General features: G+C 41.1%; 1 protein-coding gene across 6 annotated transcripts in view; it reads right to left on the reverse strand.

The window, feature by feature from the left end:
- The window catches only part of LOC144600488 (transcriptional regulator ATRX-like), a 180,897-nt gene that overhangs the window by 17,767 nt on the left and 139,479 nt on the right, over window positions 1-23,651 (reverse strand). For all 6 annotated transcript variants that reach the window (XM_078412131.1, XM_078412132.1, XM_078412129.1 and 3 more), the window contains 3 exons: window positions 12,976-13,084; window positions 10,648-10,825; window positions 9,790-9,984 (listed from right to left, as the gene is read on the reverse strand). In XM_078412131.1, the coding sequence (XP_078268257.1) occupies window positions 9,790-9,984; window positions 10,648-10,825; window positions 12,976-13,084 (482 nt within the window). The remainder of the gene's footprint in view (window positions 1-9,789; window positions 9,985-10,647; window positions 10,826-12,975; window positions 13,085-23,651) is intronic.

Here is a 23,651-nt window from a genome sequence, read left to right on the forward strand (position 1 = left end):
GTGGACTGGTAGGGCCGAACGGGCCTGTTTCCGTGCTGTAATTGTTATATGGTTATATGGTATTAAGCAGCATCTGCAGTTTCTACTACTTGTACAATGATACCCTATTACCCGGTAATCCCTTACTCGGTGATAGCAGACAATCGGCAAAAACGGATACCATTCCATCCCCCTATGATCTGTTATAACAAGACTTATCTGTATTGTTAACTGAAGGTATTAAAAAAAAAAGGAAAAGTCAGGTATTTACATTTGGTCACAGATCAGCCAATTTCTTCATACAAAGGGCACTGAGTGAATCGTTGCAATTCTCTGCCTTGGAGGGGTGTGGAAGCTCAGCTGCCCAATACAGGCACTTCCCGACTTACGGAATAGACAACTTGTGTAAACTCACACTTAGCTAAACAATTCTCAATAGGTGGTTCAATTTCCTGAATGACCCGTGTTATTGCAATGGGAGGATGCAAGGGCTTCCCATCCTCTTCATAGATATAAAAGCGTCACCCGGGCTGCTGCTCTTATAGTTGCAGCCACTGTAGTTGTGACACTGGGAAGGGGAGCGAGAACGAGGGAGGTGGTGGAGAGCAACCCCCGGCTGAGTCACCGACATCTTCCAGACGGAAGCCCTTCATAACCAGCTGCTGCACTGTCTGGTTGACGCGGCTGTGGTCGCGGCTCACGTCATAGCCCCTGGCCAACCATGCTTTCTTTAGGCCACCACCGCTGACAGGATGTGCTCGGTCGCTGTAGAGATCCCTCCAGCTCCCGCTTTGTCCTGTCAGCCGTTGCTTCGTCCTCACTGCTGCTCCACCCTCCACCGCTGCCTCCTCCTCCTCCTTCTCCCCTGGAGTCGCTGACATCTTCCACTTTGATGTTGGTGACTGGGGGTGGAGGGGGGGGAAATCGGCAGAGGACAGAGCAACCTGCTTCTACCTAGTTTTAAGGTGATTCCCACCTGTGTAGTCTGACTAAAGTAAGGGTTTATGGAACGTTACCCTTATGTAAATCGGGGAGTATCTGCATGTTCATGTTAGAAATGAATAGATTTTTGGCTATTAAGTGAATCAAGGGCAATGGAGTTACTACTGAAAGTGGGCCTGGGTAGCGATCAGCCACAATCATTAAATATTGAAGCATGCATAAAGGACTGAATGCCTACTAGAACATTTGTATCTCACTGAAGGATTCATGGGATTAGAAGGTAGGTGGGATGGTACATGTAGTCTACACACGCAACTAAATAATGCAGAACAGAAGATGAGTCGACGAATGAAGTCTGCACAAGAAAAGTAATTAATGCTGTACAAGCACTGTGCTTCAGAAAATGTAATGACCTATTTTTTTTAGGTCATTTCCCCAACAGACCGTGATTTACTCAGCAAGTACAGGTTGAAACTCGTCAGTCTACATTCTATGTTCTGTCGTTTGGAATCTGTAGTTCTAGTCTATAGTAATCAATTCAATTGCAATTAATTAATTTAATTTTTTATAGATTGGTTGCCGTATCATAAATAATTCTATAAAATTAACTAAGATCTATACTAATCTGTAGCTAATTAACATGCCAGTGTAATTTACATGTTCTTAGTCAACATTACTTCCAACTTAAAGAAACAATGGGTTGATAGTTCTCAGAATCCCTATGCGACTCAGAGAATGTCTATACTTCAAAACAGGTCTGCTGCAGCTTTTTCTGTGGTCCAGCACCAGTCTAGCTCCAAGAGTTACTAGGGTAGCACTAGGGTAGTTATTTTCTATAAACCAATGTGTGCTCAGAAGCAATTCTTGAAAAGGACTTCTGCATGGAGCAACCTGCAGTTCCAAATTCAGATTGCTCTGAAGACTGTATTTGACTAGCATCAGTATCTTATAGGCTTGGACAGCTGTCCATAATCTCCAGATAGGGAAAGGCAAATTTACTGACCTAAGGTGTCAGGCATCCTGCTCACATCTTGATTTTCAGCATGGCCTCAAGTACAGAATGAACCCCCGAAAGAAATGACAGTTGACCAATGGAAATACGAGATGCTGTTCCTCCAATTTTCGCTTGGGCAGCTTACAGCCCAGAGGTATGAATATTGATTTTTCTAACTTCAGGTAGCCTCGGCATTCCCTCTCTCTCTCTATCCCTCCCCCACCCAAGTCGCACTAGCTTCTCGTTTTCACCTAACAAACAGCTAACAATGGCCTGTTTCCTTTACCATCATTACTTTTTTTCCACATCTTTCATTCATTGTTCTTTATCTCTCTACAGTATCACATATATCTCTCGTTTCCCTTATCCCTAACCAGCCTGAAGATGGGTTTCAACCTGAAACGTCACCCATTCCGTCTCTCCAGAGATGCTCCCGCTGAGTTATTCTAGCTTTTTGTGTCTATCTTCGGTTTAAACCAGCATGTGCAGTTCCTTCCTGCATACTATGTAGCCAGACGCAGCTCCAGTCATCTTTAAATTCACCAACGATGTAACCATTGTTGGACGAATAATAGATTCCCTTCTCAGTTTCTGGACAGTTTTGGAGAATGACTCAGTATAATCAATAACCTGGTAAATTCAACCTTATTCCTCTGAACTTCCCATCAGGCAGAACGTCATGATAATTTATGAAAGCTTTATAAACCTCAACTCCAGAAAATAAATAGTAAAATGACACAGGTCAATTAACCCGTTTCAATGCAGTAATAATTTCCAATGATATCAATGTAAGTTAGATATATTGTTCATTAAGATAAATCTTACTGATATTATTCAAAAGTTCTCCAATTATAATCACTATTACATTGCTGCAAATTAAATGTATCAACTGTTATCAACTAAACAATAAAGAATGACCTCAGCTGTACTGTTCTATTTGTTGTCAGTGATTATAAATCGCTAGTGATATTAAAGCATAATGACATTATTGTTGTAAAACTGACCTATATGTTACATGGCCACTTTGTTCTTCAATTATGTGAATGTATTCAGTTTAGATCAATCTACTCGGTATTGCTATGCTCAATGATGCAGTGCAACAATTACAAACCAGTTTTATTATTCTACCCCGACACAGCAGATTTTGAGATATAGTTCAGTGAGGTAATTTGAATAACCTAATAATATGGAACATGTTTATCAGGAATGAGAAAATGTTATAGAGATATTGGCTCACATTAAGGTGGGCAAATCCCCAAGGCCTGTTAAAATCTATCACAGTGTTGTGGGAAGCAATGGGGACATTGTTGGGGCTGACAGAGATTTTTGCACCATCTTTAGCCACAGTGAGGTACTGGAAGGCTGGGCAGTAACTAATATTGCTGTCATATTCAGTAAGAACTACAGGGATAAGCCAGGAAAATACAGGTCAGTGAGCCTGACGTTTATAGTAAAACTATTGGAAAAATTCTTAGGGATAGGATTTATTTTTACTTGAAAGGCAGGCACAAAACTCGATGACTAGAACTGCACAAAATACTCCAAATGCACCTGACCAGAGTCTGAAACAGCTGCAACATAACTTCCTGATTGTTATACAATGCCCTGACTGATGAAGGCAAGCATACCATACAAACTCTTTACCACTCTATCTGTTGTGCTGCCTCTGTCAGAGAGCTATGGAGTTGGTCCCAAGCACCACACAGAAAAGCACCAGGCCATTATTTCACAAATTATCTCAGATTTTATTACTTCCGGATGTCTACCCACACACAGCCTCCAACCTTATAGTTCCCCAGCATGGCACGGTCCCAATTTTCCTTCTCCCCAAAATCCAGAAACATAACTGCCCTGAAAGATCCATTGTTTCTGTCTGCTTCTGCCCCACTGAAATCTTTTCCACATACCATAATTCCATCCTTACCCCCCCCCCCCCCCGATCCAATCCCAGCCGGCCTATGTCCAAGATATCTCACACCCCCTTCATCTCCTTAATAATCTCCGTTTTCCTGGCCCCCGTTCCCATATCTTTACTATGAACGTTCAGTCACTTTACACATCCATCCCTCACCTGGCAGGCCTTAAAGCCCTTCGTTTCTTTCTCATTTGCAGAACCAGACAATTTCCCTCTGCTAACACGCTCTTCCGCCTAACAAAGCTGGTCCTCACTCTAAAAAACGTCTCCTTTCATTCCTTCCACTTCCTCCAAATCAAAGGTGTAGCCATGGGCACTTGCATGGGTCCCAGCTATGCCTGCCTCTGTAGGGTACGTCGAACAATCCCTGTTCCAGGCATACACTGGCCCAATCCCCAAAATCTATCTTGCTACATTGACGACTGCATCGTAGCTACCTCCTGCAACCATGCAGAACTCGTGGACTTCAATAACTTCACTACCAATTTCCATCCTGCACTCAAATTCACTTGGACCATGTTTGACACCTCCCTCCCATTTCGTGATCTCACCATCTCCATCACAGAAGATAGACTATCAACTGACGTCCACAGCTATCTAGACTAAATTTCTTCCCATCCTGTCGCCTGCAAAGACTCTATCCCCTACTCCCAATTCCCCCATCCACGCCACATCTGCATCCAAGGTGAGGTGTTCCATACCAGGACATCCGAGATGCCCTCATTCTTTAGGGAACGGGGGTTCCCCATTCCTATTAAAGAAGAGGCCCACATGCGTGTCTCCTCGGTAACCCACAGCTCCGCTCTTGCTGCCCCTCTCACCGGTCGCAACAGAGACAGAGTCCCCTTGTTCTCACCTTTCACACCATCACCTGTCGCATATAGCACCTAATTCTCTGACATTTTCGCAACCTCCAACAGGATCCCACCACTAGCCACATCTTCCCATCTCCACTCCTTTCCACACAGACTGTTCCCTCCGCAACTCCCTGGTTAACTCATTCCTTCCCACCCAAACCACCCTCTCCCCAGGTACCGCAACTGCAGGAGATGCAACACCTGTCCCTATACCTCCTCCCTTGACTCTGTCCAGGGACCCGGACAGTCCTTTCAGGTGAGACAGAGGTTCACTTGCACCTCTTCCAATCTCATCTACTGTATCCACTGTTCCCGGTGTGGACCCTTATATATTGGTGAGACCAAGTGCAAACTAGGCGATCGTTTTGCTGAACACCTTCGTTCAGTCCGCTTTGGCCTACATGATCTCCCAGTTGCCAAACACTTTAACTCCCCCTCCCATTCCCACTCTGACCTTTCAGTCCTGGGCCTCCTCCATTGTCAGAGTGAGACCAAAAGCAAATTGGAGGAACAACACCTCACCTAACAACCCAGTCGCATGAATATTGATTTTTCTAACTTCAAGTAACTCTTTCATCCCCTCTCTCTCCATCCCTCCTCCACCCTAGTCGTCGTACTAGTTTCACTGTCACCCTGTTGAGTTTCCCTGCCTGCATAACTCGTTATCACCTACTCTAGAGCAAACAATGGACCATTGTGGGCTCTACCTTTTATTGATCATCTTATTTTGCATATCTTTCTAAGCATATTGTTTCTTTGTGTTGTCTATCTCTCTCTTGTTTCCCTTTCCCCTGACTGTCTGTCTGAAGATCTCAACCCAAAACATAACCTATCCTTTTTCTCCAGAGATGTTGCCCGACTCGCTGAGTTACTCCAGCTTTTTGTATCTATCTTCGAGTTAAATCAGCATCTGCAGTTCCTTGCTACACATTTGCAGGCAACACTAAAATTGAAGTTGTGGACAATGAGGGAGGATATAGTGGAATATAGATTAGCTGTAGAAATGGGTGGAACAATGGCGAATGGAGTTGAACGTAAACAAGTGTAAGGTACTGCACTTGGGAGGCTGAATGTAATGGAATGCAAGGGTCTTGCCATCAGCTGTATACTTTACCCTTACATTCAGCTTCCCAAAGTGCAATAGCTTACACTTGTTCACGTTAAACTCTATTTGCTATTGCTCTGAGAGAACTCAAAAGAAAGGTGTAAACCTTTTCACAGTACAAAGCCAATTTCAAAATAAACGTTTGAACAACAAATTTATTGGGGCAAATTCAAACAGTGTGGGGAAACCAGAAATGCTTGCTGGTCATATCTCGCAGCGTTATTGAGATTGGGAGCCAGATTAGAATCCATTTATAAAAAATACTAACATTTGCAACAATTCATACTCTAAACAGCTTTGATCAAAAATGGCAGCATAATTACATTCTTGTTCAGTGGGGTACTAACAGATACTTCTATATTTCTGTAGATTTAAATGTGCGTAGAAGTTGTCAGCAGCTATTTAACCATCCAAGGCAACCAACCTGATCTCCCGGTGGCTGAGCACTTCAACTCCCCCTCCCACTCCCAGTGACCTTTCTGTCATGGGCCTCCTCCATTGTCATAGTGAGGCCCAGCGCAAATTGGAGGAACAGTATCTCACATTTTGCTTGGGCAGTTTACACCCCAGCGGCATGAACATTGACTTCTCCAACTTCAGATAGTTCCTCTGTCCCTCTCTTTCCCCTCCCCCTTCCCAGTTCTCCCACTGTCTTGCCTGTCTCCTACTACTTCCTATTTTGTCCCGCCCCCTCCCCTGGCATCAGTCTGAAGGGTCTCGACCCGAAACGTCACCCATTCCTTCTCTCCTGTGATGCTGCCTGACCCGCTGAGTTGCTCCAGCATTTTGTGTTTACCTAACCATCCAAGGCAATGTCACTTAAGGTTGTGAAAAGTGTCCAAAGTAAAAATAGTCACCCATGTTGACATGGTATTTTCAAATGTAATCTTGCCAGTCACCACACACAAATCTCAAACTCCCAACTCACTGGGTTATCTTTAAAGTAAGAGTGAGATCACTTAATTGATTCTCTCAGTAATAACCAACTTAGAATATTATCAACATGATTATTAAATGCTATTAAAAATAAGCAAATCATGCCATTACAATAAATAGAATGAATAATGTGTACCGTTTCAAATAAAGTTTATCTTACTAGTTGGGAATTTATAAACTCATTTGCAAATGGACTTAAATGCCAGAGCAAATGCTGTAAATTATTTTCAGATGGTCAGTGAGGTCAACTGCACTCACCATTGTAAAAAATCAGTTGAGCCACATCAATTCTTCGATATTAGAAAACAGTAAATTTCCACTTTGGACCAAAATTACTTGAAATTTTTTAATTTCCAACTAAGATGCAATTTTTAAGTCATTAATTCAATTTTTTTAAATGTATAAAAGAGTAAATGGAATCAAATTTTAACAATGTGCTTCAATTACAGTAAAGGTCTAATTAAAAAACAACAACACTCTAATTAAAAATTAAGCTTGACCTTGAAGTAAATGAAATTATTTTACGTTATTTTTCAATGAGTTAGATAATTAAATTCAGTGTGGATAATAGTGGCAGATAATTGAAATTCCCCAGGGTTAGTGTTATGCTTTCTCCAAGTTTGGTTTTGCACATTGAATGCAACATTACTGTAGTTAGAAAAATTACCTACGAGATAACCAGACGTAGCATAGTTTGATTCAAGTACAAAAGAAGACTACTGCTGTAAAATTGATATCAAGTTCAAGACTTTTCCATTCAAGAAATAGCAGGTACTCAGAGTATAAAGGAAATGTCATTATAACTCTGGTCTTTCTATCAAAAGTAGATGCCTGAAAATTATTTTTAATGTCCTTAAAATATAAATGATCTTTTAAAGTACCCAAAGCTGTAAGGTATAAACTGAAATATCAAAACGTCTATGGAAAAGGCAGCAAGAAGATGGCTTTGATCTGAAATTTCCTTATTATAGAGCCACTTTAAGAAAAAAATTTAGAATTGAAGATTTTTCATGCCACTCGGACTAGAAGATCAACTATGGTTGATTACAAAAATGAATCAATTTAAAACTGCTATTCAAATTTAAGTTTTCGCCTCCAACTCAAAATATGAGTGTGTCAATAATGTGCAATGTTTAAGGGTTAAGTAGCAGTTTAAAAAAAAAATTGCATCTTCAGATGAAATACACAAACTTCAGTTATATACTGCAGCAACTTCACTCCACACTTTACTATAATTTCTAAAATATCGAAGATTCAAATTATATTTTTAGTTTTTGTTCTAAACTACCATAAGATAATTAGTTAATACAATATATATTAATGATTTGGACGAGGGAATTGAATGCAACATCTTCAAGTTTGCAGATGACACGAAGCTGGGGGGCAGTGTTAGCTGTGAGGAGGATGCTAGGAGGCTGCAACGTGACTTGGATAGGTTAGGTGAGTGGGCAAATGCATGGCAGATGCAGTATAATGTGGATAAATGTGAGGTTATCCACTTTGGTGGCAAGAACAGGAAAGCAGACTATTACCTGAATGGTGGCCGATTAGGAGAAGGGGAGATGCAACGAGACCTGGGTGTCGTGGTACACCAGTCATTGAAAGTAGGCATGCAGGTGCAGCAGGCAGTGAAGAAAACGAATGGTATGTTGGCATTCATAGAGAGGGGATTTGAGTATAGGAGCAGGGAGGTTCTGCTGCAGTTGTACAGGGCATTGGTGAGACCACACCTGGAGTATTGCGTACAGTTTTGGTCTCCTAATCTGAGGAAAGACATTCTTGCCATTGAGGGAGTACAGAGAAGGTTCACCAGATTGATTCCTGGGATGGCAGGACTTTCATATGAAGAAAGACTGGATAGACTCGGCTTGTACTCGTTGGAATTTAGAAGATTGAGGGGGGATCTTATAGAAACTTACAAAATTCTTAAGGGATTGGACAGGCTAAATGCAGGAAGATTGTTCCCGATGTTGGGGAAGTCCAGAACAAGGGGTCACAGTTTAAGGATAAGGGGGAAGTCTTTTAGGACCGAGATGAGAAAGTTTTTTTTCATACAGAGAGTGGTGAATCTGTGGAATTCTCTGCCACAGAAGGTAGTTAAGGCCAGTTCATTGGCTATATTTAAGAGAGAGTTAGATGTGGCCCTTGTGGCTAAAGGGATCAGGGGGTATGGAGAGAAGGCAGGTACGGGACACTGAGTTGGATGATCAGCCATGATCATATTGAATGGCGGTGCAGGCTCGAAGGGCCGAATGGCCTACTCCTGCACCTATTTTCTATGTTTCTATGTAAATATAATGGTATAGTGCTCAAAATCAATTTGCTACATTAAAAATGCATCATACTTTGTAAAACATCTGGCATAATACACAAACATTAACTGTAGCATTTAAAGGTGACATAACCAACATTACATGATGGTAGTCATTATCCAACCAAATAGTGGATTGTTTCTTTTATCAGCCTTGGTGCCAAAGAATAATCTCAAGCTGTCAGCTATTAAGTACTCCTGGCAGCACATCTCCCAAAAGAAAAAATGTACAAAACTTACATCATTCTCATTCATCTCCATTTCCAGCCACCAGCTATATTTTCTAACCAGTTTGTTATTGTTTCTCATCTATTTATATCAATCTTACCAACTCTGTTCTAAATTTTAACGCTGATTTCACTGGCAATTTTTCTTGTCTTGCTTCAATCTCGTTCATTTCTCTCCAATTCTTTGTACATTTTTGCCTATTTCAGGTTCTTTCCAACACCAAGGCACCTCTATATTTCTCCATTTCAATTTGACATTTCTACCCCCTTTTTCCCCAATTGCGCATGTCTCTATCTAGTTCCTTCCCCAACCTTCTCTCTGCTTCTATTATGTTAAACAACATTTTGACCATTCCCTATTCATCTTCCATTTTTCCCTCTTTTAACATTCCTTCTTCACTCTAGAATGACCTTACTGTCAAGGACAGATGTCAGTGACATTTCCGATCCAAGTGTACCAAGAGCAAAATGTAAATTAATTTTTTTTTAATTGATGACCATTGAAATTAGGAAAGGACCAAACCTTTGGCAGCATTGGAGTATCCCTTTTCTTCTTCTTTTCAGTGCTTAGATCATCCAGCTGATCTGGCTCAAAAGTATAGAGTTCAGTTAATTCATTCATTGTGAAGTGACGCTCAATCTGTTGCTGGTCGACTACACGGAATGAAAGCGACTGTTTTGTTACTTGTCGATCGTAAATCTTTTCTTCCATGGTTCCCTGTAGTTAACATAGTATAATTTTATACTTCATCAGATACTCTTTATTCCCATGCCCTCGTAATCCACCCAATTGTAATGGGCAATTGTATGAGTCCTGTTGTATTTTGCCCTTGCTTAACCCATATTTTCTATTTCAAGGTTAAAATTACCTTTCTATGTTTTTTTTTAGAAAGTTGAAGGGAATATTTCATCACCAATACATAAACCAAGAACACCCTGATAAAATTAGGAAGACCAATAAAGAGACAAAAGTGAGAAGTAACTTTAAAATATGATTCATGATTCTAATTTCAAGGATGCTTCATAATTGCTGCAGAGGCAAGGTTTCCAGTAATTACTACAAAAAATGCATCCACACGCTTTGAGAAAGGCGTACATCATGAATTTATTTCCCTATACACATTTAAATTAGTTTTGAATACAATGAGAAAAGAATAGTAACCTAATTAGTAAAATTAGTAAAAATGTTTTTATTTTTAATGATAAAAAGTTTCACAATATCTAAACATTAATAGAGGAACAAACGCCTTGAACATATTTTTGTAAAGAAATTGTGTTACATTTTCCCCACCCCTCACAAATTATGTGCAATAATGTCCGTTCATACTTTTTTTAATAAAAAAGGAAATTATGCATGCACACAAAGGTATGTCATTTTTACCTGAGCCAAGAATCTGTACACAAAGACTGTCTTCAACTGTCCAAACCGATAAACTCGAAAGATGCTCTGGATATCATATGAAGGATTCCAGGAGGCATCAAAAATGATGACACGGTTGGCAGCCACAAGATTAATCCCCAGAGATCCAGCTTTCGTAGAAATGATGAATAGACGACCCCTTTCACACACAATTGAACAGAGATAATCAGAGTTATAGAGAACACCAGCAAGCAAACAAATTCAATATGGAGTAAAAATGCATTTTCTGTTCCTTTTTCAAATGTTTGCTTTTGTTTGATTTTGTTTTTGTGATAATGTAGTATATTGCAGTTATGTAAACCACCTTTACAATTCTATTTTGATAGTTTGCATACTGTATTTTTCTTTAGTTTAAAATGATTACATTTTTCTCCTTGCAATATAAAAAAAGTGAAATACTTAGAAACGTTTCAAAATACATTTTAGAAGATCTCGTGAAAAGATTTCAGGTACATTTGCTCAAATTCATGTTTTACAAATCGTTGGCCAAATTTTTTGCTGTGCAATTAATTATTCGCAATGCCAACTGCTCATAATTAAAGAGAAAGTCAGAGTTATACAGCATGAAAACAGGCTGCTTGGCCCAATGCCGACCAAGTTGCCAACTTGATTTGCCTGCATTTGTCCATATTGCTCCAATGTTATTGCTATATTGTTTAAATTTTCTATGAATATTGTAATCAATGTAATAATCAACATCCAGCAATTCTAGAGCTACAATTAGGAGATACAGAAGATGCTGTCCAGTTTGCATTACATCTTCACAAACTTTGCTGTACTGTTAGTATAAGAAAATAACTGCAGATGCTGGTACAAATCGAAGGTATTTATTCACAAAATGCTGGAGTAACTCAGCAGGTCAGGCAGCATCTCGGGAGAGAAGGAATGGGTGATGTTTCGGGTCGAGACCCTTCTTCAGACTGATCAGTCTGAAGAAGAGTCTCGACCTGAAACGTCACCCATTCCTTCTCTCCCGAGATGCTGCCTGACCTTGCTGTACTGTTAATGACCTCACCAAGAAATGGAACTAATAAGGCACAATGAATTGCAAAGTTGGGTTAGTGACCCACTGAATATACCAGAAAAAAATTGAAGCTGGCACATTTGAATTTGAATTTTTAGTAAATTATCATCCAAAGCAACCCCATGCCACCCAAAGGTCACATGTGCATGGGCAAACCCTACAGGCATTAGTGCTACTAATTAAAAAAACTCCCAATTTTCTTCCCTTTTATTTTGCCTTCTGTCAGTTTTCATTGAAATGAATATTCTATCTTGCACTTCCTCCTTTAGATTGTGCATCTTAATAAGGATTCATCAAATTGATTAAGGCATGCTGGTGACTCCCCTATTTACAAGTTCCAAATTTCCAGAACAGGAGGCACACATTACCTACTAATAATCTAAGTGCAGCCGTAAGCAGAATGAAGGATAAACACCACACATTCCCTGCATATCCATGTGCCTATTCAAAAGTCTCTTACATGCATCTATCGTATCTGCCTCCACTACCACCACCCTCAGCAGCACGTTCCGGGCTTCACCACGGTCTGTGCAAAAAAAAACTTGCCCGGTACATTTCCTTTAAACGTTGCCCTTCTCACCTTGAAGCTCTATTCACAATGTTTCACTAAATATGGTCTGAACTGGTTCAACATCCAGCAGTATCTTCGTGCCTAAGATTTCACAGAAAACTATAGAAAAGTACAGCACAGAAATAGGTTGCACCATGACTGTGCTGAACATGGTGCCAATTTAAGCTAATCCCACCTCCCTGCACATGGTCCATATCCTTTTCTTCCCTGCCTGCTCATGTGAATGTCTAAATGCCAATTGCTGTCGTATCTATCTCTACCACGGCCTCTGGTATTTGTGGTATTCACCACTGTCTAAAAACCTGACTTACAAATCTCCTTTAAATTTTCCCCCTGCTATGTTAAATCTTTGCCCTTCAGTGTTTGACATTTCCACCCTGGGGAAAAGACTGACTACCCAATTATGGTCATAATTTTGTATTCTTCTATCAGGTTACCCTCAGCCTCCAACTCTCCAGAGAAACATATTAAATTAGTGAGTTATTCAAACATATTAAAAGTGAATTCCTAGATTAATCTAGTACAATCAGCTTGAGCAATGCTACTCCATAATCTGTTAATATTTCAATTATTTTTAAACACCAAAATCAATTTTCAACCATTGAAGCTCATTTTTACACTTCTTTCCTATATGTAAAAAATGAACTAGCTATTTGCAGATTTTTGACATCAAAAAGCTTTTCAGTCCTAATACCTGACATTTGTTTCATCATTGAACTCTTCTGCCCATTTTTTTCTTGTTTGTGCACTTGTGGATCCATCCATTCGATAGTAATCTATGTTTCTGTACCATTTCCCTTTACCTGCAATTTAAAGTATTTAATTGTGAATCAAACACTATTTTTATACTCATAATTAAAATGAACTTATTCTTCACAATCAAACCTGCCCAGTAATTACAGCTGAAAGTTTAATCAAGGAACAGAATAGAACCATTTTTGAAGCAGCATTGCACAGCTTTTTGGGGTCTCACCCATCAATTTTCAGGTGTGTTAGACATAGAAGAAACATAGAAAAATAGGTGCAGGAGTAGGCCATTCGGCCCTTTGAGCCAGCACCGCCATTCAATATGATCATGGCTGATCATCTAAGATCAGTACAGATGCTCCCCGACTAACGTTGCTTCGACTTCCGATATTTCAACTTTACAACGGTGCAAACACTGGCCAACGGCAGCGACCCGTAGCTCGCTTCCGGCCACTTGATCAGGTGCATTAAATGCATTTCGACGTATGATATTTTCGGTTTACGATAGGTTTATCGGAACGCAAGTTGTAAGTTGAGGAGCACCTGTACCCCGTTCTCTGGGAACAACACCTGCAGAAATTGTGTCCAGGTGCAGCTCCTGAATGGACGTGTTGTGGAGTTGGAGAAGCAGCTGGATGACCTCAGGGCCATCCGGGAAGACGAGAGTTTCCTGGACAGGACCTACCGTGAGGTTGTCACGCCAAGGATCCAGGACGAGCGAAGGTGGGATACCGTGACAAAGGGGAGTAAACATGGACTACATGTGCCTAATGCAAACAGGTACATCCTCTTGGGAGCTGTTGGGGCAAAAGACGCTTCCAGTCCGAGTGGCGGACAGATTGGTGGCTCCAATCCTGGCAAGGAGACTCGACCGGGGAGATGGACGTCGGGTAGTTATAGTAGTGGGTGACTCCATTGTCCGAGGGGCAGACTGTAGATTCTGTGGCGGCAGGCGAGACTTGATGATGGTCTATCCTTTGTGACATTTCGTAGAAATGATGAATAGACGACCCCTTTCACAAACAATTGCACAGAGATAATCAGTTAAGAATCATATGAAAAACTTTTTAGTGGTGCATTCAAGATAACACTGTTATACTCGCTCCCTACACATAATGACAGTTGAAAAAGTCAAAAAACACGTAGGAAAGGAGAGAAAAATAAAATAAATACAACCATAATTCCATACAATCTGGTGCCAAGGTTCAAGATGTCACGGACCAGCTGCAGAACATCCTCGAGAGGGAAGGTGATCAGCCGGAAGTAGTTGTGCACGTGGGCACGAACGACGTCGGGAGGAAGAGGAAGGAGGTACTGCAACGTGAGTTTAAGGAGTTAGGAAGAAGACTAAGTAGGACTTCAAGGGTGGTTATCTCTGGATTGCTTCCTGTACCTGGTGCTAGTGAGGGCAGGAACAGGGAGATAGGGGATATGAATGTATGGCTGTGGGGCTGGTGCAGTGAGCAGGGTTTTAGATTTCTAGACTACTGGGATATCTTCTGGGGGAAGGGGTGACCTGTACAAAAGGGATGGGCTACACCTTAACAGCAGGGGGACCAACATTCTGGCAGGCAGGTTTGCTAGTGCTACACGTGTGGGTTTAAACTAAGTAATGGGGGGGGAGGGGTTGACAAATTGGGAGTATAAAGATGGAGTTAAAGGGGAAGAGAATACAGGAAAAATTGCAAAAGACTCCCGAATAAATGGGAAGGAAAATTCAAGATGGGATAAGAGAGTAAGGTCAGGGCCAATGGTGACCGGTGTGAGAGGGGAAGTGAATACCAAAGTTAAAATGCTGTATTTGAATGCGCGAAGTATAAAAAATAAAGTGGATGAGCTTGAGGCTCATACACATTGGCAAGTATGATGTGGGAATTACCGAGACATGGCTACAAGAGGACCAGGGCTGGGAGCTAAATATTCAGAGGTATACGACCTATCGAAAAGATGGACAGGTGGGCAGAGGGGGTGGGGTCGCTCTGTTGGTAAGGAATGGCATTCAGTCCCTTGCAAGGGGTGACATGGATCAGGAGATGTAGAATCTGTATGGATAGAACTGAGGAATTGTAAGGGTAAAAAGACCCTAATGGGAGTTATCTACAGGCCCCCAAACTGTAGCCTCGGCATAGGCTGCAAGTTGAATCAAGAGTTAAAATTGGCATGTCGCAAATGTAATGCTATGGTGGTTATGGGAGATTTCAACATGCAGATAGACTGGGAAAATCAGGTTGGTACTGGACTCCAGGAAAGGGAGTTTGTGGAATGCCTCAGAGATGAATTCTTAGAACAGCTTGTACTGGAGCCTACCAGGGAGAAGGCAATTCTGGATTTCGTGTTGTGTAATGAACCGGAAGGAACTCAAGGTAAAAGAGCCATTAGGAGGCAGTGATCATAATATGATAAATTTTAATCTACAATTTGAGAGGGAGAAAATCGGAAGTGTCAATATTACAGTATAGCAAAGGGGATTATAAAGGCATGAGGGAGGAGCTGGCCAGATTTGACTGGAAGGAGACCCTAGCAGGGAAGATGGTGGAATAGCAATGGCAGGCATTCCTGGGAATAATGCAGAAGGTGCAGGATCAATTCATCCCAAAGAGGAGGAAAGATTCTAAGCGGAGTAAGAGGTGCCCGTGGCTGACAAGGGAAGTCAAGAACAGCATAAAAATAAAAGAGAAGTATAACATAGCAAAGAAGAGCAGGAAACCAGAGGATTGGGACTCTTTTAAAGGGCAACAGAAGAGAACTAAAAAGGCAATGTAGGGAGAAAAGATGAGGTACGAAGGTAAGCTAGCCAGTAATATAAAGGAGGATAGTAAAAGCTTCTTTAGTTACGTGAAGAGGAAAAAAAGTTGAGGCAAATGTGGGTCCCTTGAAGACAGAAGCAGGTGAATTTATTATGGGGAACAAGGAAATGGCAGACAAGTTGAACCGGTACTTTGGATCTGCCTTCACTAAAGAAGATATAAACAATCTCCCAGATGTTCTAGTGGTCAGAGGTCCTAGGGTGACGAAGGAACTGAAGGAAATTCACATTAGGCAGGAAATGGTGTTGGGTAGACTGATGGGACTAAAGACTGATAATCCCCAGGGCCTGATGGTCTGCATCCCAGGGTACTTAAGGTGGTGGCTCTAGAAATTGTGGACGCATTGGTGATCATTTTCCAATGTTCTATAGATTCAGGATCAGTTCCTGTGGATTGGAGGGTAGCTAATGCTATCCCACATTTTAAGAAAGGAGGGAGAGAGAAAACAGGAAATTATAGACCAGTTAGTCTGACATCGGTGGTGGGGAAGATGCTGGAGTCAATTATAAAAGGCGAAATTACGGAGCATTTGGACAGCAGTAACAGGATCGTTCCGAGTCAGCATGGATTTACGAAGGGGAAATCATACTTGACTAATCTTCTGGAATTCTTTGAGGATGTAACTAGGAAAATGGACAGGGGAGAGCAGGTGGATGTAGAGTACCGTGACTTTCAGGAAGCCTTCGACAAGGTCCCACATAGGAGATAAGTGGGCAAAATTAGAGCACATGGTATTAGGGGTAGGGTACTGACATAGATAGAAAATTGGTTGGCAGACAGAAAGCAAAGAGTGGGGATAAATGGCAGGCAGTGACTAGTGGGGTACCGCAAGGCTCGGTGCTGGGACCGCAGCTATTTACAATATACATTAATGACTTGGATGAAGGGATTAAAAGTAACATCAGCAAATTTGCAGATGACACAAAGCTGGGTGGCAGTGTGAACTGTGAGGAAGATGCTATGAGGTTGCAGGGTGACTTAGACAGGTTGTGTGAGTGGGCGGATGCATGGCAGATGCAGTTTAATATGGATAAATGTGAGGTTATCCACTTTGTTGGTAAGAACAGGAAGGCAGATTATTATCTGAATGGTGTCAAGTTAGGAAAAGGGGACGTACAACGAGATCTGGGTGTCCTAGTGCATCAGTCACTGAAAGGAAGCATGCAGGTACAGCAGGCAGTGAAAAAAGCCAATGGAATGTTGGCCTTCATAACAAGGGGAGTTGAGTATAGGAGCAAAGAAGTCTTTCTGCAGTTGTACAGGGCTCTAGTGAGACCACACCTGGAGTATTGTGTGCAGTTTTGGTCTACAAACTTAAGGCAGGACATTCTTGCTATTGAAGGAATGCAGCGTAGGTTCACGAGGTTAATTCCCGGAATGGCGAGACTGTCGTACGTTGAAAGACTGGAGCAACTGGGCTTGTATATTCTGGAATTTAGAAGGATGAGAGGGGATCTTATTGAAACATATTAGATTATCAAGGGATTGGACACGCTAGAGGCAGGAAACATGTTCCCAATGTTGGGGGAGTCCCGAAGCAGGGGCCACAGTTTAAGAATAAGGGGTAGGCCATTTAGAACGGAGAGATGAGGCAGAACATTTAGAAATGAGGCAGAACCTTTTCACTCAGAGAGTTGTGAAGCTGTGGAATTCTCTGCCTCGGAAGGCAGTGGAGGCCAATTCTGTGGATGCTTTCAAGAGTTAGAAAGAGAGCAGAGTCAGGGGATATGGAGAGAAGGCAGGAATGGGGTACTGATTGTGCATGATCACGGTGAATGGTGATGCTGGTTCGAAGGGCCGAATGGCCTACTCCTGCACCTATTGTCTATTGTTCCTGCTGTTTCCCCATACCCTTTGATTCCTTTAGCTCTAAGAGCTAAATCTAACTCTCTCTTGAAAACATCCAGTAAATTGGACTCCACTGCCTTCCGTGGTAGAGAATTCCACAGATTCACAGCTCTAAGTGAAAAGATTTTTCCTCATCTCAGTCCTAAATGGCCTACCCCTTATTCTTAAACTATGATCCCTAGTCCTTGCAGTTGGTACTCCTTGCACCTAAATCCTCTCGCAATGAAGGCCAACATGCCATTAGCTTTCTTCACTGCCTGCTGTACCTGCATGCTTACTTTCAGTGACTGATTTACAAGCACACCCAGGTCCAGTTGCACCTCCCCTTTACCTAATCAGACACATAGAAAATAGATGCAGGAGTAAGCCATTCGGCCTTTTGAGCCAGCACCACCATTCAATATGATCATGGCAGATCATCTAAAATCAGTATCCTGTTCCTGCTTTTTCCCATATCCCGATTCCTTTAGCCCTAAGAGCTAAATCTAACTCTCTTGAAAATTCATCCAGTGAATTGGCCTCCACTGCCTTCTGTGGCAGAGAATTCCACAGATTCTCAACTCTGGGTGAAAATCTTTTTCCTAATTTCAGTCCTAAATGGCATATCCTTTGTTCTTAACACCATTCAGATAATCTGCCTTGCTGCTCTTGCCACCAAAGTGGATAACCTCACATTTATCCACATTATATTGCATCTGCCATGCATCTGCCCACTCACCCAACCTATTGAAGTCACCCTGCAGCCTCATAGCATCCTCCTCACAGCTCACACTGCCACCCAGCTTTGTGTCATCCGCAAAGTTGGAGATGTTACTTTTAATTCCCTCATCTAAATCGTTAATATATATTGTAACTAACTGGGGTCCCAGCACAGAGCCTTGCGGCACCCCACTAGTCACTGACTGCCATTTTGAAAATAACCTGTTAATTCCCACTCTTTGCTTCCTGTCTGCCAACCAGTTCTCTATCCATGTCAATACCCTACCCTCAATACCATGTGCTCTAATTTTGCACACTAATCTCTTGTGTGGGACCTGGTCAAAGGCTTTTTGAAAGTCCAGATACACCACATCCACTGGTTCTCCTTTGTCTATTCTACTTGTTAAATCCTCAAAATATTCCAGACAAACATTAGATCCCCTTCATAAATCCATGCTGACTTTGACAGATCCTGTCACTGCTTTCCAAATGCACTGCTAAAAAAATCTTTAATAATTGACTCAAGCATCTTCCTCACTACCGATGTAAGGCTAATTGGCTATAATTCCCTGTTTTCTCTCTCCCTCCTTTCTTAAAAAGTATAGTTACATTGCCTACTCTCCAGTCCACAGGAGCTGTCCCAGAGTCGAGAGAACATTGAAAAATGTTCACCAATGCATCCACGATTTCTAGGGCCACCTCCTTGAGTACTCGGGGATGTAGACCATCAGGCCCTGGGGATTTATCTGCCTTCAGTCCCAACAGTTTACCTAACACCATTTCCTGACTAATGTGGATCAAAACAGATAATCCCATTATATTTTAGTGACACTGAAGACCTGCTCTTCATAATTAGCTGGGTTTCCGGTCACACTGTTCTCATACAATTACAATACTGGTGTCTACGCAATTTGGAAAATTACCAATATATATCCAGCTCATAAAAACCACAGTGAGGATAGGTGATAAATCATCTTCTACAATAATCCTCAACATCAATGCCCCGCAAGGCTGCGTTCTTAATCCCCTTCTCTACTCCTTACACACTCATGACTGTGCAGCCAAATACCAACTTAACTCAATTTACAAGTTTGCTGACGACACCACCGCAGTGGGCCAGATATCAAATAATGACAAAACAAAGAACAGGACGGAGATTGAGAACCTCGTAAGCTGATGCCAAAACAACAACCTCTCCCTCAACATCAGTAAGACAAAGGAGAATATGATTGCCTTCAGGAAGCGAAGCGGTACACACCCCCAGTACAGATTAATGGCACCGAAGTAGAGATGGTTGAAAGCTTCAAGTTCTTAGGAATAAATATCACCAGGAATTTGACAGATCCTTGAGGAATTTGTCCTGGACCAGCCACATCGGAAGCAATAGCCAAGAAAGCACACCAACGCCTCTTCTTCCTTCGGAAGTTAGGCATGCCCCCAAAATTCCTCACCAATTACGATAGATGCACCTACAGTAGAAAGCATTCTATTGGGATAAATCACAGCATGGTTTGGGAACAGCTCCATCCAAGACCGCAAGAAATTGCCGAGTTGTGGACGTAGCCTAGACCATCACACAACCCAATCTCCCTCACACAGACTCCATCTACACTTCATGCTGCCATGGCAAGGCCACCAGCATAATCAACAACCAGTCTCAGCCTGGTCACTCCCTCTTCTCCCCTCTCCCATCAGACAAGAGGTACAGAAGCCTGAAAATGCTTACCTCTAGATCCAGGGCCAGTTTCTTCCCAGCCGTTATCAAGCAACAAAACCATCCTCTCACCAACTAGAGCAGTCCTGACCTCCCACCTCCCTCATTGGAGACCTTCAAACCATCTTTAATCAGACTTTACTGGACTTTATATTGCATTAAACGTTATACCCTTTATCCTGTATCTGTCTGTACACTGTGGGCAGCTTGATTGCGATCATGTATAGTCTTTTCGCTAACTGGATCGCATGCAAAAAGTTGTTCATTGTACCTCAGTACACATGACAATAATAAACTAAACTAAACAGAACAAATTCAACCCAACTATTACCTGCCAATCCATATACTCACAATCATCAAAGTGATGCAAGGTGTTTTCAATTGTGCTATCAAGCAGCATTTAATAATTGGTCCAGCTTACTTTCATCAGGACCGATTGGATGCAGTCCTCTTTGCTGCCATGGTTCATATACAAACCAGAGGTAAGGGGAAGGTACCACTGATAAAGTCAGCACTTGACCAACTGTGCCATCAAAAAGTTCAAACAAAATTGAACTCAATGGGCATCATGGGGAAAATGCTCTAGTTGGAAGCGTACGTTAACATGCACTAAGATAATTGTGATTTTGAAAGACAATCACCACTAGCTACCGGGTATCACTGCACGGATACCGCAGGGTAGTATCCTATGCTAATGCCATTAGCTGTCTCATAACAATCATTCCATCATTTGTCAGATGTAGGAACGTTTACTGATGCTCAATTTGCATCTCCCAAGCAAATTAAGTTCATGGCTGCATCCAGGAAGACTGAGACAACATTACGAATGGACCGCTAGATAGGTACTATTTGGTCGCCTGTGATGTCATTAAGCTGGAATCCACTTCAATCCACTTTACCTTAATTTACTTCCGCCTACCAATGAAAAGGAAATTATTAAGGGCATGCATCATTGTAACCAAAATGTACTACTTTATGGTCTTGTATAATAAACTATCTATCTACTCATTCCTCCGACTCAATGTGTACATATCTCCACTCAATTTAGGGAATATGTTTTCATTCATGTGGTTACATTCATTTCAATGCAGGAGGTTTCTGTAACCTTACTAAATATATTTTGTGAATCCCATCAATACCTCAGGCAGGTCCTTTATGTTTCCTCAAGCAAGCCAAGTACATTCTTCAGTTGTCTAAATATCAAAATTAGCTTCAAATAGCTTTGTGTTCAGTAAATTCATCTTATATTATGTATAGCCCCCCCCCAACCTAGATAAGACCAGCTGAGATATGATTTCCTATCTTATCCCCACTCTTTTATTTCTCAAAATTGCGTTAATTCAAGCTTACCTAGTCCAATATGCTACACTGTATCTAAAACAGGCCTTGTTACATTGTTACTAAATATGCTCGTTACATAGAAAAAGATGTTTTAAGAAAATGTAACTGCATGCTGGTGGAGTAAACTATTGGCAGTGATTTAGCTAATTAAATAAATACTCTAGTTAGGTTCAGTCTTTAACTAAATATTTTCTTTGTTAATTAAAGCTGCATGATGCACAATTTATTTTCTGCAAAACTGAGGTCCATAATGATGCAGGTTGGAAGATCAGGTTGACACCCTAGCTTACAGAGGACCATTCAGTAGTGTGATGACAGTGGAGGGAAAAAGCCATTCCCGAATCTGTTGGCACATGCTTTCAAGCGTTGGTGGGGGAGGACCACAGTCTAGGGTTCTTCCGCTGCTGGACATGGGGGGCAGGGTGTGGTGGAGACGCCCCTCCAAATAAGGGATTCTGTGTAAATTTGGAAATGAATATCTGCATTGAATGTGTAACCTCCAGAAATGTCGGATGGGGTTTTTGAAAAGAAGATATTTTGTAAATATTTATTACTTGAATAAAGTATTTTTTGATATTAAAAAAAGTATCTTCTGCCTGATGGGAAAGTGGAGTAGAGTGAATAATCAGGGTGAAAAAGGATATTTTCCAGGAGCAGCAGGAAGTATAGATGCAATTTCTCTGCAATTTCTTGTAGTCTTGGGCAGAATTGTTGCCAAACCAAGCTGTTTTCTACAGTGCATCAGCAGAAGTTGGCAAGCGTCATTGGAGACAAGCTGAATTTCCTTGGTCTTCTGCAGAGGTTGGTGTGCTTTCTTGACTGTAGCTCCAATGTAGTTAGTCCAGGATTTAAAAACTTGGTGATATTTATGCCGAGGTACTATAAGCTCTTGACCATCTCCACTCCATCTCAATGCTGAGAGTTAGATATTCCACCTTGCTCCTAAAGTCAATAACTAGCTCCTTTTCTTGCTGACATTGACAGGTTGTTATCTTGACACTATTTTTCAAAGTTCTCCATCTGCTTCCTGCATTGTCTCATCATTGTTCAAGATCTGACCTACTACAGTGGTGTCGTTTGTAAACTTGTTAATGGAGTTAGAGCAGAACTCTTTTGTGAGTGCACAGGGAGCTGTGAACATATGGGGCTGTGAACGATTGAGATTTTCTGCTGTGACCAAAGCTTTCCCTAGATGTCTTGCCTTCAAAATCATGCTAGTTTTTTCTCCCAATATTTATAACATTTATAATTCAGGATTTCTTGTTCCTCATCAACAAGCATTTTCACAAATAAAACTCACCATTAGGGGAATCGGTTTCAATATTTGTTATTAAAGGGAAAAAATCAACAAGTTGATCAAAAGCTACAATCATAGTCAATATTAAAGACGATCTTACTATTCAATGGAAAAATGCTCAAGATTAACTTCTTATTCAAAGTATAAAGTTTATAGAATAACTCCTGACAAAATCTTTGCATTTAGATATTAAAAATATCAAAAAATATCAACTGCATAAAATCTCGTGGCTCCTTAAACACCAATTAAGATTCCGTGCATCTCAGAAAAGTTCCACCAATTACAATTAGGTCTGTGACGTTACACAAACAGCTCTACGTCACTTTTACATCATCAGGAAGTCCTGTTTCCCCGATTTAGTTCAGCTACCAGAGTTTCTAAACTTTGAATATGTGGTTGAGCATTAACACATTCAAATTGACCAACTGTCATTATAAATATTTTCAGTAAATTAGAACAAAATACCAGTAAAGCTTTGTTTCCAATAATATTGGTATCAAACAGTGAAATAACACTCTATTCGTATGAGTGTAAAACAGACTTCCGTTGAGTCCTTAAAACTGCGTTTCCAACAAAGTTCTGTAGATTCTAGTCTTTAATCGGTATAGCTTTAAATGTTCAATTCTTCAATTGATTATTTGAAATCAGAAAATACAGCCCAATTTTACGTTTAGCTAATTATACTCTTTATCTTTCCATAAAAATCTAATTAAAAAAAAAAAAAGTATCCTCCTAAATTATAATATTAACCTTATTATTTCACCCATATGTGCATGGTATTAATTACTGAGGAATAATATATTCCAGACAAATTTCATCCCCAAAGTAATACTTCCAGGAATCAAGCTTCTAATGTCTAATCACAATGGAACTAAAATGCAGACCAGCTGTAGATTAATTATGTTATGAAGCAATAC

Source organism: Rhinoraja longicauda, chromosome 15, assembly GCF_053455715.1.
Source record: "Rhinoraja longicauda isolate Sanriku21f chromosome 15, sRhiLon1.1, whole genome shotgun sequence".
Classification (NCBI taxonomy): Eukaryota; Metazoa; Chordata; class Chondrichthyes; order Rajiformes; family Arhynchobatidae; genus Rhinoraja; species Rhinoraja longicauda.